This window comes from Fusarium vanettenii, assembly GCF_000151355.1.
Source record: "Fusarium vanettenii 77-13-4 chromosome 4 genomic scaffold NECHAsca_3_chr4_2_0, whole genome shotgun sequence".
Classification (NCBI taxonomy): Eukaryota; Fungi; Ascomycota; class Sordariomycetes; order Hypocreales; family Nectriaceae; genus Fusarium; species Fusarium vanettenii.
Window position 1 is genome coordinate 294,455 of NW_003315879.1, and position 18,703 is coordinate 313,157.

At 52.1% G+C, this 18,703-nt stretch overlaps 6 protein-coding genes across 6 annotated transcripts; 3 read left to right on the plus strand and 3 right to left on the minus strand.

Moving 5' to 3' along the window:
* Window positions 1-556: 556 nt before the first annotated feature.
* NECHADRAFT_59807 (uncharacterized protein) lies at window positions 557-1,484 on the plus strand. Its single transcript, XM_003051473.1, has 4 exons — window positions 557-810; window positions 874-993; window positions 1,047-1,235; window positions 1,283-1,484. The coding sequence occupies exons 1-4, from the start codon at window positions 600-602 to the stop codon at window positions 1,384-1,386; spliced, it is 624 nt and encodes a 207-aa protein (XP_003051519.1). The 5' UTR covers window positions 557-599; the 3' UTR covers window positions 1,387-1,484.
* Window positions 1,485-2,531: 1,047 nt separating this feature from the next.
* NECHADRAFT_37738 (uncharacterized protein) lies at window positions 2,532-3,845 on the minus strand (the record flags this gene model as incomplete). The annotated part of the gene is made up of 3 exons (XM_003051928.1): window positions 2,532-2,958; window positions 3,011-3,585; window positions 3,633-3,845. 3 exons carry the CDS (start codon window positions 3,843-3,845, stop codon window positions 2,532-2,534), a joined length of 1,215 nt encoding a protein of 404 aa, XP_003051974.1.
* Window positions 3,846-5,270: 1,425 nt separating this feature from the next.
* NECHADRAFT_68059 (uncharacterized protein) lies at window positions 5,271-6,572 on the minus strand (the record flags this gene model as incomplete). Its single annotated transcript, XM_003051929.1, has 3 exons — window positions 6,369-6,572; window positions 6,193-6,311; window positions 5,271-6,140 (listed from the first exon to the last, which is right to left on the minus strand). The coding sequence occupies exons 1-3, from the start codon at window positions 6,550-6,552 to the stop codon at window positions 5,271-5,273; spliced, it is 1,173 nt and encodes a 390-aa protein (XP_003051975.1). The 5' UTR covers window positions 6,553-6,572.
* A 351-nt stretch (window positions 6,573-6,923) lies between these two features.
* NECHADRAFT_38169 (uncharacterized protein) lies at window positions 6,924-9,121 on the plus strand (the record flags this gene model as incomplete). The annotated part of the gene is made up of 3 exons (XM_003051474.1): window positions 6,924-7,134; window positions 7,197-7,829; window positions 7,905-9,121. The coding sequence occupies 3 exons, from the start codon at window positions 6,924-6,926 to the stop codon at window positions 9,119-9,121; spliced, it is 2,061 nt and encodes a 686-aa protein (XP_003051520.1).
* Window positions 9,122-11,102: 1,981 nt separating this feature from the next.
* Window positions 11,103-11,688, minus strand: NECHADRAFT_68063 (uncharacterized protein). Its single transcript, XM_003051930.1, has one exon. The coding sequence runs from the start codon at window positions 11,565-11,567 to the stop codon at window positions 11,151-11,153; it is 417 nt and encodes a 138-aa protein (XP_003051976.1). The 5' UTR covers window positions 11,568-11,688; the 3' UTR covers window positions 11,103-11,150.
* A 4,140-nt stretch (window positions 11,689-15,828) lies between these two features.
* Window positions 15,829-18,696, plus strand: NECHADRAFT_78688 (uncharacterized protein; the record flags this gene model as incomplete). Its single annotated transcript, XM_003051475.1, has 12 exons — window positions 15,829-15,930; window positions 16,022-16,369; window positions 16,422-16,485; window positions 16,540-16,648; window positions 16,709-16,751; window positions 16,814-16,876; window positions 16,925-17,769; window positions 17,817-17,923; window positions 17,976-18,057; window positions 18,107-18,194; window positions 18,245-18,486; window positions 18,549-18,696. The coding sequence occupies 12 exons, from the start codon at window positions 15,829-15,831 to the stop codon at window positions 18,694-18,696; spliced, it is 2,241 nt and encodes a 746-aa protein (XP_003051521.1).
* Window positions 18,697-18,703: the final 7 nt, after the last annotated feature.

Sequence of the window (18,703 nt, forward strand, 5' to 3'; positions counted from 1 at the left end):
CTGGGATCTTGCTCAAGCTGAAGGTCGTCCAAAGGCTCTAAGTGAGTTTATAGAAGGGTGATCAAGTTCTCGATGGTGAAATAAGCTCAAATTCAGAAATATGATATCTTGATCCCGCGAGGTTTGAAATGGGGCTCGGTGGCTGTGATGTATAAGAGCTACAATCCTCTTATACGGGAGCTTCTCAAAGGCTGCAATTGTCGTATGTTGAAGTTCGGGGTATTTCTTTCAAGGATAAACCGTACGAAGCGATTGAACAAGGTTACAATCCTTCAAGTAATATATAAAGACCTTGATAAGCGAGTCAGAAAACTCGTTTAGAATTTAGCAGAGACAAACTCAGTGAGTCTGTCTTGACGGCGGATTTTTCTCACTGAGGTTGTTGATGGTGGGGCACTGTCATAGGTACGTACCGACGGCCCTCTGCAAATTCGCTCCCTGACACCTGACCAATCACGGTAAGGCAATTGAATGACCAACATCACGTGTTTCAGTGGAGGCACTCTTGAATCCTCCAGACTTGGGAGCTCGGCTTCAACCTCAGGCCAAAGAACCAAAACAGCTCCCGCATCCCTCTCTCGACGCCAGACAGAACCGCCATGGAGCCCCCGAGACGCTCGACTCCCCGGGCTCACTTCGAGCCCGACACCGTCTTCAAGCCCTACGATGTCCTCGACGACACCGCCAAGGCCGGCCTCGTCGGCGGTGCCAGTGGTCTCTTCATCGCCTCGATCCGCAACGCCCTGGCAAAGACAAACGTTGGCGCCTTCAGTGTCTTTACCCGCGGCGCTCCCATTATTGGCCTCGCCAGTATGCATTTCCCGTCTTGAGCTTGTCAATTGGTCCATTTGGGGTGCTAATTGGGTCGTCTAGCTGCCGCTCCCGCCGCCTACGTCTTCTTTTCCCGAACTGCCATGAACCTCCGCGAGGAGAACGATCCCTGGTCGGCCGGCTTTGGTGGTTTCATGATGGGTGCTGTCCTCGGTCTTCCCTGTACGATTCCCAATGTTCAATTCACACGAGGAGTCACATCTGACATGCAACAGCGAGGAGAATGCCCGTCGTTATGGGCCTGGGTGCGTCCATTGGTGTTTTCCAGGGCATGTTCTACTACCTTGGTAACCGATACGACACCTTCTACAAGGAGGACGACACTTTCGAGCGCAAGGAGACGATCCGACGGACGACCCGATTGCCGCTTGAGCAGACCATCTCGGAGATTGGCGAGGGCCGAGGTAAGTCGCGCACAGCTGTAACCATGATCCCATTCTCACAGCAGCAGGTATCCGACCCCCCGGATATGACGAGCGGAGGGCAGAGCGCCTCAAGGAGAAGTATGGATTTGAGGTTAACCCCGTCAACGCGACTGTTGCCGGTAGCCAATGAGCACGGCAAGCGGACGAGCGGGACGGAAGCGATTGTACATAACTCTTCTGGGCGAAGAAGAGGTGCTACACTAGAGAATTGGAGTTTTGTTTTGTTCCATGTGCGGCTCTAAGACTGTACCTGCTCACGCTTGGACAAGACAGGTTGCTTCCAAGGTACGTTTACATATCCCGACACTCCCTTAACATTACCATTCCCCTTCCCTGCTATGATGATTCAAGGAGTCAGAGGCTGTTTATGATCTTAATGATTACAACACTCGTCAATATCTACATCCTGAGCACCCATACTTTCAACGAACCGTTTCGATTGCTATCATTGGCAGTTGCTAACCCTGTTCAGGTATCTTTCTTGATTGTATACTCACAGCTACAAGAGTCTAAACTCTTGGATCATGGTATGTTCCATCTTTATTCTTTTCTTTTACGTCCCCTTGTTATGATGATTCATCGAGTCAGAGGCTGTTTATGAATTCATGATTACACCGCTCACAATATCTACATCCTGATTACCTGTCCCCAACACTTGATATGTTCTATGTTCATGGTTGTCACTGTTACTGACCAGTAAAGTTTCTCTAGTTTCCCATTTACAGCCATAAACTGTGCTGATCTCGTGAATTGGTACGTATTGACTTGATTCCTCACTTCCTTCCACTCCCCCCTGTTCTATGATGACCTACCGAGTCAGAGGCTGTTTATGAATTTTAATGATTCCAACGCTCACAATATCTACATCCTGAGAATTCCTTCCTTGTTCAATCCATTTACATCAGCAACTCTTTTTAGTTCTTTGCTGACTTTGATAATAGCTTCAACATGTTCAATGCCGTATAAACCTCCTTGATCTGGAAACCTGATAATATCCATGATATCTGTCCAGCTACAGCAACCAAAAGCATAGTCACTGGTGCACTCGTATTCTAACATGTATTCCATCATATTATATGCAAGAATCAACTTGCCGTCTCTATCCTGTACTGGGTATCTAGCCCTCCCTTTCCAAGCCCATTTTGTTTTCATGACACTTGTGTAACCAAAACCAGCGCCGTGCTGCGTTGCTCCGAATACACAACCTATTACTCTGTCCAATAATGTCCATTAAAGACTTGTCCATTTTGTGTTTGTCCAAGAAATGAGGAGTGATCAAATCTTGACCATCTTGATGCCAACCTGCACATAGCGAGCAACGGCAACGGCAACACAGCCAATAATCATGGCAACGCCGCAAAACAGCTGCAGACCCAAATAGTCGCCATTCTGGGCCGAGACGATGGCACCACCGATAGGGCTGCCCGTCAGAGCACCAAAGGACTGGAGGGCGAAAGCAGCACCAACGCGTGTGCCAATCTGACGAATGTCGGAGATTTGAGCGACGAGCGTAGGTGCCAAGCTGATGTAACCTCCCGAGGAGAAGCCAAAGATGATGGCAAAGACGAGGATGCCGGCCGTGTCCTTGACCGGGATCCAGATGCAGAGACAGAAGATGCCCGAGATGAAGGTGATGAAGATCATGACGTTGTATCGACCAAGCTTGTCGGCGATGATGCCGGGGATGATTCGGCCAAGGATGCTAGGACTGAGTCAGTAAAGGCTTACAGTTGCTCAACGTCAGGATAACTCACCTCACAGCGTTTAGGATAGGCAGCAGGTAGGGGATCAGGGTAGGAGACATTCCCGCAGCCTCAGCTTGGAGGAGGACATAGTTGAAGGGGAGGAACATTCCCCACATGAAGAAGAAGAATCCAATGACGGTGATGGCCATGCGAGGCTCTCGAAGGCCATTGATGTACTCCATAAAGACGAATGGCTTCGGGCGAGGAGGCAGACGGGACTTGACAGTGAGGCAAGAGATGCCAAGCAGGAAGAGAAACATGAAGGCCATGGTGCGCATCATCCAGGGGAACCCAACCTCCTTGATCATCTTGTCCATCATGATTGGCAGTACAACACCGCCGAGGGACGAGCCAGAAACCATGATACCAAAGGCGGCGGCGCGACGACGGAAGAACCAAGTGACGAGGGACGACATGCTGGCGTTGAAGACGGCGCTGGAGCCGATAGCGGCCACGATGGACTGCGAGAGAAAGATTTGGTAGTACGATGTCGAGAGGGATACCATCATGAGGCCGAAGACGTAGGCGATGGTACCAAAGTAGAGGAGGTACTTGGGGCCGTAGACATCAAAGAGCCGGCCGAACTGAAGGAGTTAGCAAGATATAAGAGTAAGGGGATAAGAGGACATACAATGGCACCACAAAAGATCATGCAAAAGACCTCGACTGATAGAATCCAGCTCACGGTAGAGCTACTATACCCCTTAAGAGGACCAGAAAGGTAATACTTTTGAAAAACACCAACACAATTAATAAGTCCAAACGTGCAAAACAGCGAACACCACCCTCCAAAGACAACAAGCCAAGCTTCTACTCCGCCATCCGGAAAGTCGGCGGGCGCCATGCCGGGAGGCGGACCTGGAGGAGCTGGCTGGGCCTTTTCGATGTCGGCCTCGGCCGCGTTGGAGGGCTCTGGGTGGATGTTTGCGTTGGCGTCGTCATTTTGGGAGGGGATGATTTGGAGGGATGTGCTGGCGTAGGGTTGGGGGTCTGACTTTTCGATGTTTTTGATAGAGGCTTTTTCGTTGACTGTCTCGGAGGACGATGAGATTGTTGAGCCTGGCATGGCTACTATTTTGTAGGGGGGGAGGTTGAAGGAGGTCAATGGTTTGTTAGAGATGATTTGACTGGTGTTGTTGTATATAATCCGATCAGTCTGGCAGAGGTCAACTCGTGATGCCAATGATGGTTTAGATGAGATGAGATCAACACAGCAAGTCTGAAAAGGCGAAACAAAGATATATATCAACAAGTTCTCTCGGCCTCGCACACCTTACGCGAAGGACCCAGACCCCCCAGGATCGACGACGTGGAGCCGGGGGTGGGAAGTGGACTCCCATCTCCCGCTCGGCTCGGTCAGAAGTTAACTCCAAGGGCCGGGGAATTGTCTCCTGGGCTCTCCACCCCATCTATGACTCGATCGGGTTTACTTGTGTGAGTGATGGTTGTAATTCCGTTTTATGGCTTCGGGTTTAAGATGTAGTGTGTTTAAAGCCCGAAGAGGAGGATACATGATCAAGTATGGAGATATAGATCTTATTAACAAATAAATACAAGTAAATCATAGAAAATACAGCAAACAGAGACTAAGGCCAAAGCCCATCACCAAAGACTACACCCCAGGAAATCCTCTGTAGGGCTGAAAACAACTCTCGGCTCCAACAGCAAAGAGCGAAAGGCCGAGTCGCGAAGAGAGGAAACTAGGCCAGAAACGTGCCGAGACCAACCAATAGCAGTCCTCACACAAAGAGATGCAAATATTGCATAATCTCTGAAGCTTACAAAACAATAAAAACTACGCTTGTCTTTGTCTGGGTTCTTTGATAGAGAGTCGGTCATGAACGTGGTTGGTACGTATCCGTGTTCCGGGTAAAATAGCCCGCTCGGATCCGAGTGGGGAATCTGAATACGCCGAATGCTTCAAAGGTCATCCTCACTCCAGCTATCTCTCACTCACTCTTTATCTCACTTGCAGATTAATAATACCAGCACCTTTTTTATCCTCTTAGAGACTTGATCCTCGAGTGGGTAATAAGATAATCTCATCAGCCGCAGCTGCATCAACAAGGATCCCCAAAGCTGCAAGACAATCCATTTACCCTATTCCCCGAGTCATCATGACCTTTTGATATTGATACACACGCAATGGGCTTATTCTCTATGAATCGGTAATGGTACATGGCAGATGATATCAAAGGCCTTGCTTGTATGCCTGCCTCCTTTCTCGTACCCTCAATATCATTTGTTACTTTTCCACTCTCTCTTCCTCTCATCGGATAAACTCCTTGAGGTCCTTGTCATCCTCAAACTTGACCTTGCCATCCTTCTCAGCTGGTGCAACATGAATACCTGTCGCCTGACCCTGCTTGGCAGACTCAACAGGAGAAGTCTTGGACGCAGATCCGTCTGACAGCTTCGGCTTGTTGGTCAGCTCCAACGCCTGCGCAAGCACACCGGCAGGAGCATCAGCAATCTCATCCACCTGTCTATTGGTGAGCACGTCAGAGGCGCGCACCCCTCGGCTCGACATGAGGATCCGGCTCGGCCCGTGGAACTGCAGAAACAGCCGGTCGCCCCAGATGGTCCTCCGAGTCGCCGTGCGCAAGCTGTAGAGTGCCCGTGCCAAGAACTTGTAAGCCTCCGAGTTGCGGACAGTCTTCATCCACTCGGCTTCCGGGATCCATCTCGACAGCGAAGGGACCTGGATCCTCAGGCTGTTGCTCTTGAACCGGAAAGGCTGTGGGGCGTGTCTTCCCACTGTGTAGGCAACGACACTGCCGGGATGCGCAACAAACTCCTCACCCTCCTTCAATGTGAGCTCGTAGATCTGTCCCGGTGCTGAAAGAGCAGCGAGTCCTCGTCCGGTCAAATGGGTGTTACCCCAATGCGCCAGCGTGAGTCCAGTTTGGAGGCGCGCCGATGGAGATAGTGTGTGTCCAGTCCAGGCGAGCAGCGCATTCCGCTGAGAAACCATCCAGTCTGTCGTTCCATCGAGGTGAAGAACCGTAAAAGTGGTCGTGGGCGACTTGGTTGCGATCAACGCCGTGATGGGCGTCGTAGCCGAGATGCGTTGATAAAGGAACGGGACTCCGAGGAAGGCTCGTGTGGCGGGATTTAGAATTGACAGCGTGGATTGAGCCTGGAGATAGTTAGCAGCCATTCTATTCTCTTCCCGGGAAGCAATTGCCTACACTATCAGGCTTGCCGGCGACAGCAACCAGTGTACCCCTCCGAGTGTACAGCTTCTGCGACGCCGACAGCGTCACCGACAACAGCGAGTATGGAGCGCCGAGAACCTCGAATCGAGCATCTGCAGCCGATTCCGGTTAGAAATTTTACTGCATAGCACCTCAATGGCGTGGCATACCGGCGGGATCCCTCGTCTCCAGAGCTCCGAAAGCATCAGCGCCGGCCTTGGGCGTCTCGGTGCTCGGGGCGGCGCTGATCTGGATCGTCCGGCACTGGGTGCAGACGTACGACGGCGGTGGCGGCGTCAGCCTCAGAAGTCGCAGGCCGCGCGCCGTCCTTAGCAGCGGCAATTGGCCTCGCATTGTGGTGGGATATGAGCTCGCAAGAGCTGGGTATATCTCATGTCAAGGCATATCCCATGTCCAACTCTGAATGATGCTAGCGGCTTTTCCCGCGTCACGTGCCCGTCGTTGTCGTGCCAACCGTAGTGTATATTGCAAGCGAGGTTGCTACCCCGGCATGTCAACGCTGACCGCAACGGACGTGCGAAGGATCCTAGCAATAGCAATCTTCACTAATCTTCCCATGCGGTCAGATCCGTAGGCTGACAAACGCCCATCTCAAAACAAGCTCTGCTTCTTCCTTGCTTCCTTATACTACCTTACGCTATCACCCGTCCTCCCACCCGCACCCGCACCCGCACCCGTCCCTGTCGACCAATCCATCTGAAGCCATGAGTGTCCGCGTTGTAGCCAGGATACGGCCTTTGCTTGAGAAGGAGCTCGAGAAGGAGATCATTGTCAGGGCAGACAGCGCGGAGGCTGGCGCGCCAAACACCATTGTCAAGATCCCCAACCCAAAGAACAATGGCGAGGAGTTCTCGTTCGCCTTTAATGGCGTCTACGACCAAAACGTCAACCAGGAGGGTTTGTTTACTGCCGAAGGTGCGCTCTAAAAAACCAAACAGTTTTGTTTTTGCTTGTATCGTGTCGTGTGTTGACTTGAGCAGTGGCGCCACACCTCAAGTCTCTTTTCCAAGGTTACGATGTCACGATATTCGCCTACGGTGTCACCGGTACGGGAAAGACGCACACGATGCGAGGCGGTCTGAAGCTGGCCGACCGAGGGGTGATTCCCCGACTGCTCAGCAATGTGTTCAGGAGAGGCAAGAAGATCATGAAGGACACGCAGGGTGAGACAACCGTCCAGGTTGCCCTGTCGTACTACGAGATCTACAACGACAAGGTCTACGACCTCCTCGAGCCTCCTGAGAAGCGGACGCCTACTGGGCTGCCGCTGCGAGCCGAGGCCAATGGCAGGACGGTAGTTGTTGGTCTGTCGGAGCGATCATGCGAGGACCTCAAGGACTTTGAAAAGATGTATATCGAGGCCAACAACAACCGCGTCACGGCAGCCACCAAGCTCAATGCTCACAGCAGTCGTAGCCACGCCATCCTCCGCGTCAAGCTGACGCAGACGACTGGAGATATGGTTCGGGAGAGCACCGCGTCGGCCATTGACTTGGCTGGATCTGAGGATAACCGTCGCACTGACAATGGAAAGGAGAGACTGGTGGAATCTGCCGCCATCAACAAGAGTCTCTTCGTCCTGAGCCAGTGTATCGATGCCATCGGCCGCGGTGACCGAAGAATTCCGTATCGGGAGTCCAAGATGACGCGCATCTTGTCTTTGGGTCAGAACAATGGCATCACAGTCATGATTCTGAACCTCGCCCCTCTGCGAAGCTACCACCTCGATACCCTCAGCAGTCTCAACGTCAGCTCCCGCGCGAAGCGCATCGAAGTCCGAGAGATTGAGAACGAGATTGTCTACAAGCAAGTTCCTAGGACGAACTCCAACTTGTCGGGCTCCAACGTCCAGCGCCAGCCGTTGCGACCTCTTGCCAATGTCCACAACGTTCACAATGGCAATATCGCTACCAAGGCCGCCGAGGCTAACAAGGCTGCTGAGGCCAACAAGCCCGTCAAGGCCTTTAGCGTCTACACGGACAAGACGAAGCCGGCACCTGCCACTCGTCCTCTGGTGAGCTCCAACCTGACTCGCCGAACCAACCCGACCAAGCGACCCTCTGAGAATGAGACTCTCGTAAGGCCCAGCAAGATCTCAAGGCCAACTGCCCCGGCATCCATCACGGTGTCTGCGGCTCAGATCGAGGCCATGGTTGAGAAGAAGGTCAGCGAGATCCTCGCTGCGCGTGTCGCGGCTGAGAAGGATGCTCAACCGCCACCTCCAGTTCAGCCTGAGATTAGCGATGCGGTTCAGAAGCGTCTGGAGGCTCTGGAGAGGCGGATTGACAGCGAGGAGTGGCGGGACGACGCCAAGTCGGATGGGCTGAGGTTCCTGCTGGCTGCCCGGCAGCACAAGGAACGGGGTGAGGACGCGGCCGCCCTCAAGATGTACGAGATGGCTCTACCATTCTTCCCAGGACAGGCGAAGCTCATCGGCAAGATTGAGAGGCTACGGACGCGGTTGAATGGGGGTGCTCACTCGGGCTCTGAGCATCGAGAGTCTCCCCGCAGGAAGCGAAGACAAGTCTACGATGATGCCGATGGTGACTATGAAACCGCCGAGGCTGATGTGGACGAGGAGGATGGTGCCCGTACCAAGTCCAAGTCTCGCAAGCTCAAGGTGAAGGCTCTGAACACAAAGTCCCTGCTCTCTGGTGACGATGAGGGCCCTGCGTCTCCTCGTACGCAACACCTCCTTGACATTGTCAACTCGCGTGATCTCACTCAGATCCGAAGCCTCGTCGGCTTCGGTGCCAAGAAGGCTCGTGACTTGGTAGACTACCTCGACCTGGTGGACGGAGACGAGGCCGGTAGCCGAATCGAGAGTCTTGCACAGCTGAGGACAGTACCGGGCATGGGAAGCAAGACTATCGAGAGAGCGTACGAGGGATTGGTGGCTTAGGCGTGCGTGGTGCGGGCGTCTAGCGGATGGTTTGATGCTTCTGGTTTGATACCGTATACCCTTGTTCGGTTGGACTGGTGCATTGGAAAGCGAGCGGTATGCATGGCAGGGCGTTTTGAGGAGTTTTTGCTTGTTGAGATTCATTTTTGTATATTGGGTGGTTGCATGACGGCTGTTTGTATGCAGTCGTCGATATAGGTGTTTAATGCTTTATTCGGATTCCCATTTAAAAGGCTACACAGCGTGAATGCATCGGAATGAATTCCTTGTAAATCGTAGAAAGCTGTGTAACTCGTATCTTGGCTATGCAGGATTGACAGCTCATCATCTGTGATCTGTCTTGGCATCCATGCTATAGGGTTAGAAGATGGGCTCACCAATGACTTGCATATATCCATGATACAGAAGAGAGGTCAGCAACAACTGCGGCCCGTTATTTTTAGCTCCCATGACTGCCGAGCCTTGTTGGTTCCAAAGGATTAAAAAAGTCGCCGATGACTTGTATCTGTGTGTGTGGAGTGATCAAGTGAGATTTTTTGTCTCGTGTGTCGTGATCATGTTTTCTTTTGCTGACCCGAAAGATGCAAGGCAGGATGAGATCGTCACTTTGGACCCACGCAAGCTTGTATAAACCTCACGTGGTGAGCTACCTAATCATTTGAGCTTGTTTAGGTTTATTTCTTTGTGTCAAAGCAAAAGAGTTCAAGTGTTCAAAGGTACTATAAACAGTTGAATATCGAAAGACGTAATATTTGCTTGGTTTACAGCAAGCTGCCTATACATCTCTATTTATCCATAGAGAAGCTCATAGGCATCAAGAAGTCAGCTTACAAAAATGATGAACCTGCAAGCTGCGGTGAAGGCTTCAAGTTGCTTGCTGGTAGTATGCCCCCGGGTGTCTTCAGATCAAGCTGGACACGACTGGTAGTACGTCATGTATACTGACGACGCATGTCTGCCCTGGATCACAAGTGACTTTTGACTTTCACTTCACACCATCACAACGCACTGGGTGGCTGGATCCCGGATACTGTACTGTAAACAAGGCTCGGGTCCAACGGTCGGTGGCGTTGATCAGACGGGACAAGAACCACACCGTTATGTAGAAGAAATCTCGATGGAATCTCGTATCGACGACAACCACTAATTTGACTTTATCGTTGACGGGGAAATCATGTATCACCTGTACTGTCAAGCACGTCATACCACTACGTCTCAGACGCATCACATCACTTCAGTGACAGCACATATTCCGTGAAAACAAGGTTGAACATGATGGTTCTTTCAATTCATTGGACACAGCCAAAGTCCATTTCCTCATGAACCCCAACCCGAACCCCCGCCTGCATGTGCATTTTTGATGCTATGTACAGGTTTGCAGCAGCGCCCGACAGTTGCCCGTCAGTTCTAAGATAGATAGATACCCAAGCCATGCTCTTCCCCTACATCCATGGGGAAACGGAGCAAGAATGGTATGGTATGGTAGGTAGGTAGAATAAGACAAAGATAAAAAAAAACAACGCCCACAAGGAAAATTAGGTAGGTTCGGTGATACCGTCGGCACGTCCAACTGTAAAGCTCTGCTGTTCTTCTTCCAAATGTCCAGCAAGTAGCATCAGAGTGCTCAGCTGGAGGGAGAGGGAGAAGCAGGCGGGACTGGGGGAAAAAAGTAATAACCAAGAAGTGTCAAGTCGTTAAAAAGACCAGCAGAAACGTTTCAGCTGATCCAAAAAGTGGTAAAAAAATGGTTTCTCAAGACCAAAAGACGTCGACGACTCTCATGCCGTCATCGAGAAGCCTCAAAAATGGGGGTATCCGTCAAGTTCCATCCGTCCATCTCATCTCATGTCGCGTCCATGCTCACGCTTTTGTTGCGCCTTCCATGTTACGCCTGCGCCTGAACCACGACGAGGCTGCTCGTCGTTTGCTTTGCGCCAGATCCCGTCAGTCGTACAGAGAGGGTTGCATGAATTTGATGATATTTTTTGTGGTTTCTTTTCTTTTTTCATATTTATTGTCCGTGACTCGTTCATCGGATCATGCTGCTCCTTCGCTCTTGGATGCTGGGCATCTCCTTGTTGAAGGATGATCCGCCAAAGTGTGGGATAGAGCTGAAGCGGTTTAGACGCTTGCGCTCAGCGCTCGTGGGCTGTGGTTGCTGCTGCGGAGGAGCTTGGAACTCCGAAGGGAAGTGGCCGCCCTCAAGGGTGCCAGTGGTGGGCGTGGAGGAAGAGCTGTTGCCAGCCTTGTCGCCGTGGAGAGCATCCATGTTGGAAGATCCCGACGAGGAGCCAGTGCTGTTGGGAGTCTGGTAGACGTACTCGCCATCAACGTAGACAGCGTTGGAGACAAAGGTGGAACGTCGGTGACGGCGGCGGGTGTAGCGTTGCTCCAGCCGGAAGAGCTCCAGCTTGGCCTGGATCTTGTCCATAAGACTCTTGCCCATTTTTGCGGTTGGTTTGAAAAGGTGTAAGTTGTAGAGGTTGAGTTCAATGTCGAGAGAGAGCCCGTGTTAATGACTGGGCGACTGTTTCAAGATTCCGGATATCTCGGTTAAGACGTGCGCGTCGAGGGAGGTTGGGGGGATCGTCGCTGAGGAATATGTGGAGATTAGAGATCAAGTACCGCAGTCCAAGTCAATGCCGTGGTGTGCATGCGTTTCGTGTCGATTTCTTTGCTGGTATGTTTCGTCTCGGGACAGGTGTCTTGAATTGTCTTGTCTTGACCTTGTCCGGAAAGGGGGCGGGCCGGTTTTAAACTGATGAATGCTTTCGCGTTGACGAGAACGCTTTGACAAGCTTTTGTTTTGTTGCGTTGCGACAGGCGACTTGTTGTTGTTGATGATTGGTTGGCTGGGAGGGTGCAGTATTAAAAAGAAAGTATGGGGAGGACGTCGTGAGCAAAAGGAAGCAAATCGCCTGGAATGTTGGTTCCTTGTCGAGGTCCAAGAAGGAGATCAGATCAAATGAATGAGTGGACGGGAGTGGGCGACGGGGGGTAGAAGAAGGGTTGCGAGGAGAGAGTGAGAGGTCGAGACGAGAGGGAGGAAGTGGAATGGATGATAAGACGTGCTGGGGCAAGGCAAGCCAGGGCAGGGCATGAAAGGCAGGGCCAGGGCCAGGGGGTCAGTGACCTACCGAGTGCAGCAGCAGGTTTAGGGGGCCCGGGGTCTGGGGGGCAACTGGAGAGGAGACGGTCCAGGTCCCGTCCATCCATCTTCAGGCTCTTCAGGCGCTACAGAAAACTCCTGCTCCCTTAGCCTCTCCGCGTCCGCGGCCGCGAGGTTGGTTTCTTGGGTCGGCGCCGGGGAGGAGGGGATGAAGCCAAGCAGGGGGAGACCCGGAAGGTGGGTTCGGGTGGGATCCTCGATGGGTTACGGGGGCCGCTGACTGGGCCTTGAGAGGCTAGGCTGGGTCTTCTCATCCATGGGGAGTCATGGGTGCCATGCGAGTCGAGCTGCAGGACGTTCCATGCGTTGAGTCGAGCGCAGCCGCTGAGAGGTTCGGGATTTCTGCAACCAAAACGTGGGACCCGCCCCTTGAGGATGCGTCCATGGGATGCATCCATGGGCAGAGGAAGAGTGCGTGCGTGGAATATGCATCCTACATAGGGATGGAAGCCGTGGTGAGGCTGGGAAGAACCTGGGCCCGGAGTAGTGCATGTCGGGGTATTGGACGTATTGGACCAGAGAGGAAAGGGCAAGGAAGGCCTGGAGGTCTAGAAGAGGCTTGCCCAGCATTGGTGCAAAGATGGAATCAATCCATCACCAGAGTGCAAGCATACAACAGTCAGAGCTCGTTATACGAGAGGAGATATTGACGAGCCCAGTCTATTACTATAATTACAACAGTCAGCCCTCTCTGACGATGCCACGCTGCAAAACCTGCACTCAGCGGACGAATAATCAAAATAAAATAAAACCTGCATTGCCTCGCGCGCGCGTGTCCAAGCTCACTCTCGTTCGTTCGTCTCATCTGTCAAGGATCCATCCTCCTCTGCTCAACTCGTAATCGCTGAGAAGCTTTTCCCACTCTCCACAGCTCACGAAAGCGTGGCGACCACGGGACGTATTCGGGATAGCGCCCACCCACCGGCCGGCGCAAGCTGGAGCCATCCCTGAGACCCAGCGCCAGCGCCCGGAAGCGCTAATTGGGACGCCGCCATGTTTTGGCGTTGGCGGGTTGACGCAGGGGGCACACCAACTGAAAAGTTCCAAGGTTCCATCTCTCATGGAGTCTGCGGAAGGGTCTGCTTGGTTCCTGAGAATGGACAGCGGGAGGAGGGCTTCCACGCGAGCAAGAGAGAAAAAAAAGACCACATGGTTGCGGCGAGTCAGTACCCACAGAAGCCTCCATCTGTATGGTGATCCCCCGTCAGCGGATGAGATGAGACGATGGTTTGTCTGCTACCAGAAATAATTCACGAGATGTGTCGTGTCGTGGCTGTGGCTGCTGCTGTCGAGTCAATATGAGATTTTAGACGGATCAATGAGGATTTGTCTTCCATCTGCCACACAGTCTCATTACGTCAGGCGATAGCTGTCAAAAATCTGAACACGAAGCAATGCTATTTACGTTCCAGCTTGATCATGGTTACCAAGCAGATGTCTTCAACAGTTTCTTCTTCCCCCTCTTTACCCCTTGAACGCACAGACACTCAGACCTTCCACCGTAGAGGAAGCTCATCCTCAGGGAATAATACATGATGCTGGTAGCTTTTGCCTCTGGCCCCCGGGGCCCCTTGTCCCCCCAGCGGCCAGCGCATGGTTCATCGCACATGCTGTATCGGGTATGGCCTCACTTGCGTGCTGCAACCATGGCTCATGTTCTTGCAGAAAGACCCTTTCCCTTTCCAGAGTCAGGCGATCCCAGCCTCCCACGTGCAACACTGACCATCTTTTCCCCTCTTTCAAATCTCGAGTAAGTTATCCGATCCCTCTGTGTGTGTCCATGACATTAGCCTACCGAGAGAGGAGCCTTGCAGCCTTGGCTGTTTTGCCAGAAGACGGCCGGCTTCCATAACGGGGTCAAGCCGTGAGCTAGCATGACTGAGACTGACTGATGCCATTGCCTTAAACTCTGTTTCCCGCTCTATGGACAACTACTCTCTGACTATTTCCGAACGGGGCAACGGTGCGCTGCAGATGAGCTGCCTGTCACTCACAAGATCTTCTTTGTGGCTGACCTGGATACCACTCGCTCCCTGCAGTGCGAGTCAGGTCATCGGCTGAGAGATCGCCAGGCACGGACTTGAACCCGGTTCGCCCTCCGTCCACTAACGACTCGAACCGAACCTGCTTCTGGCTAATATAGACTATCGCCTGTTAGCTTCCCTTCAGCGCATGTTGGACGCGCTATCGCGTCGACCTCATTAACCAGGGCTGTCCATCGCCATTACAATTCGCGAATCCAACGGTGATGCATTGATTGCACTTAGATGCTGGGCCAACAAGCCGCCATAGAACTAGCGGCACGGCTGCTGGCCTGACACGTCCGCCCAGACGCCGTCTTTAATTGCTGCAAAGCAAATGCATCCATACCTGCTTGTCACGTTTCTCAATGCCGATCTGACCCTGATGCCCAATATGTCATGTCGTCAAACAGATCAACTGGCCGAGTCGTCGTGTCACATGAGACGACGCAGACAACGTCCTTTGTCCCTTCCCAATTTGTCCGGTGCCTGCATCGGCACTGCGTTCACGTGAGATCCATGTGAGATGTGAGATCCAACGACTCTGGGCAGGCACAATGAATGGATGCCCAGACTTGATCACCTCATTGTTGATATGGATCTCCATTATTCCATTTCAGTCCTTTACAACATTGCCACGCGTTTCGGGATGAGAACTGCCGCTAGCCAAGAAAGGCACAAATATGTCGTCCTCTTGATCCTACTGTGCTTCATCATCTCTCCCTGTACCTTGGATCACGGCTCCCCTTTGATGTGCACCATTTCCGTGCTCCAACAGGCGAACCCTCTACCGTCCCGGGATACCAAAAGGACCCCGTTCCGTTGACTACCGAATCTCCGCGAGTGTCTCTATTCATGTTGCACAGATTGGAGATTGTAACGGCATCATTCTCGGCTCGTCATTGTAGGCGACATACTACATTTGAGCGGCAAGGCTCAAGGAGTTGTTTGCGTTACACGCCTATGAACCGGCAACGGCAAGCCGGATGCCTTGATTTATATCAAACTGAGTTTGCTAAATAACCCGACGGCCTCTCGCTGTTCCTTGATCCACTACTCGGATAGACATGCCCCTTTTCTGGTCTTGACCCAAGGAATCTCCAGGAAATCTAATTGCATCAGGAAAACAACTCTGTTGTCGGCTATTCTTTGCTCTTCTCGGTGGAAAACACAGAGCAGTCGAGGTCCGGTTCACTATGCTACCCCTGACAAGATGCAAGTGCATCATACACATTGTGAGAGGACGGTGACGAGACCCAAAACTGTCTCACAAGAGCCTCAAACTCGTACACAGCTTAACCGTACCCAGAAAATTGCACGGATGTCTCTTGCCGTCCTGCTAACCGGGCACGCGTTGTACCATTTATGATGCAGTTCTCCGGGACTTATCCGCGTTGATCAATCCTCCGGGGATGCACCGGGTCTAAGTATCCGGGATAGGACGGACGACCTACATAAAAGACGCGGGCCCCTATGGTAATGTTGACTGATCATCTCATCGACAAACGCTGGCTACTATGAAGTCTTCTATTCTGCTGCAGGCGTTCTCTGCCGCCTCAGCTGTTGTCAATGCCCACAGACTTCCGGGACCTGCCCCTGACCCCAATGCAACCGGCCGAGTGAGAACTGGTGGAACTCAAAAGTTCATCGTCGAAGTTGAACCGGTATTTCATTCCATCCTTCTGGTCAAGTTGAAACTCACACTGCCAGCGTCGAGGCCTCTCCACATTGTCGCACCAATTTCTCTCGAAATCTGGCCCCGGAAAGCCTGTTTTCAAAGAGTTCGAGTGCGGCGATGTCTTTAGCGGTATGGTCATTGAGACTGATTCTGACAATGTCGACTCTTTGCGCCAGATGGAGGGAGTTGTGAACGTGTGGGCTGCCCGTACGATGCAAAGACCCCGAGTCGAGAAGTCAACCTATGGCCCGTCCAAGCTCAGGAAAAACTACACGGTTCATTATTCGACGGGTGTCGATAAACTCCATGCTGCTGGCATACGAGGCAAAGGTGCCACTGTCGCGATAATCGACACTGGCATCGACTACACACACAAAGCGGTATGGCTCTTCTTACCTTTCCCCCCATATGCCATGTGCTGACAAGTCCTAGCTTGGAGGTTGCTTTGGCCCTGGATGCAAGATTAGGGGAGGCTATGACTTGGTCGGAGCTGATTGTAAGTTTGGAGGTGGATTGAGGTTTGATCAATAGACGCTGATGCTCTTATTAGGGGACACGCATAACCAGAAGAAGTATCCGAAAGTGCCTGACACCGATCCCATGGACTATGAAGGTCATGGAACCCATGTGGCTGGCATCATCGCTGCTGACAATGAGTGGTAAGCTTCAGATTTCTATCGATACAGATGGCCAGCATTTAGTGACGCGGATTCTTATAGGCTCACTGGAGTTGCTCCTGACGCTGAACTTCTCATCTACAAAGTATTCTCTGACGTAAATCACCTTTTCGACTGCAATGTTTAGCCTGTAACTGACTGTCATAGGACCCCTGGGAGACCGACGAGGAGACAATCATGCAGGCCTTGTGTGACGCCTACAGTGCTGGTGTGAGTATTGTTTGATATCAATCGAGTGATTCACTGACAACTTTCAAGGCCGATATTATTACTTCAAGTATTGGAAAGCCCAATGGCTGGAGCGACAACCCATGGGCTGTGCTGGCAAGCCGACTGGTGGACAAGGGCATCGTCGTGGTAGCCTCAGCTGGAAACGAAGGAGAGATTGGCCCTTTTTACGCTAGTAGCGGAGCTACGGGCCATGGTGTTCTTGCCGTTGCAGCTGCTAATGTTTCAACTCAGCCAAACAGCAACCGAAGTGGTGAAGACTATGGGCCGGTGCCCGTCTACTTTACGACATGGGGTCCCACCAATGAGCTTCTCATCAAGCCTGACATTACTGCCCCGGGCTTCACGATTGTGAGCACGGTGTTGGACCAGAGCTATGATGAGCTGAGTGGAACATCCATGGCGGCGCCATACATCGCCGGACTTGCAGCCTTGTATATCGGAGAGTATGGCGGCCGTGAGTTTCATGGAGCAGGCTTCGCCAAGATGCTTCATGATCGCATCGCTTCGAGTGGAAGCAGCCTTCCTTTCGTCAATAACCGTCTGATCCCCAAGTTCAGGGCATCGCCATTCCAGGTCGGCACCGGACTGGTTGATGCGTGGAAGGTTCTACACTACGACACCCAACTCGATTATGTACCATTTGCGCTTAGGGATACCGAACTGTTCAAACCCCGATGGACCTTCAACATTACCAACAACGACAAGAAAGGACACAGGTACACGTTCAAACTGGAGCCACAAGCTGGGTTCAACATCCTTGACAGAGACTATGGAATTGCACTTCTCTATGCCGTGGAGCCTCGCAACATTGTGCCGCCAGTGAGGCTTCCTCATGCGGTTTTTGTCCAGCCTGGCGAGACGAGGGAACTGAGGTAACTATTGAAGCCAGCGACTAGGCGAATGTTCTAACAATATCTAGTGTATCTTTTGCGCTCCCTGACGTCGACGACGATTACCTTCCCCTGTATAGTGGCAAAGTCTGCATTACGTCTGACCATGGAGAAAAGTTATCTATTCCATATGGAGGTTTGTTTTGGCTCTCCTGGCCTGACTGAGCTGGACTGATTGGTTTGACCAGGGGCGGCATACGACACTGAAAAGGCGTTCGACAACATGTTTATCAGAGAACCCTTCATTACAGACATGGATCGAGACTGGGCGTATGTTATCCCCCTCTGCTGTCTTTCTTTACTGATGAAAGGCTGCTAGATGGTCATTCAACATTGACAAAAACCCGAACGATTTTGTCGAGCTGGGAGCTAGGCTTTCATACGCCTGTGACAATCTCCGCTGGGATGTATGTATCTTGAGAGGCCTCGTACCCTGGCGGTGCTAATTCAAGTCTAGATATTTGAAAGGGATTGGTCAGAGTCTTTCTGGCACTATCCACCAGTGGTTGGCGAGCGTGGATATGTCGGTTCCGCGACGACGATGCGCGACGCTGAGCAGTTCTGGTTCTATGACCCTGATGTCAACGACCCAGACGACACAGTTGCCTTTCCTCTACGACGCGAGCCCCGAGGATTCCGTATCTTTTGGTGGTTTGGTAAGCTCGCCAACGGAACACGCATTGCCCCTGGAAACTACACGTGAGTCTTTTACGTCCCCATGATCCGTGGATGGACGGGCCATGAGCTAACGGATGATAAAGGATGCGGTTCGCAGCTCTGAGACCATACGGAAACCCCAACATCTCGGACCACTGGGACATCATGTATAGAGAGGTGGACAACATACAGGTGCTGCCATACAATGGCACGAGCAACTCGACCCAGATCTACCGACGGCCCAGACTCTGAGACACAT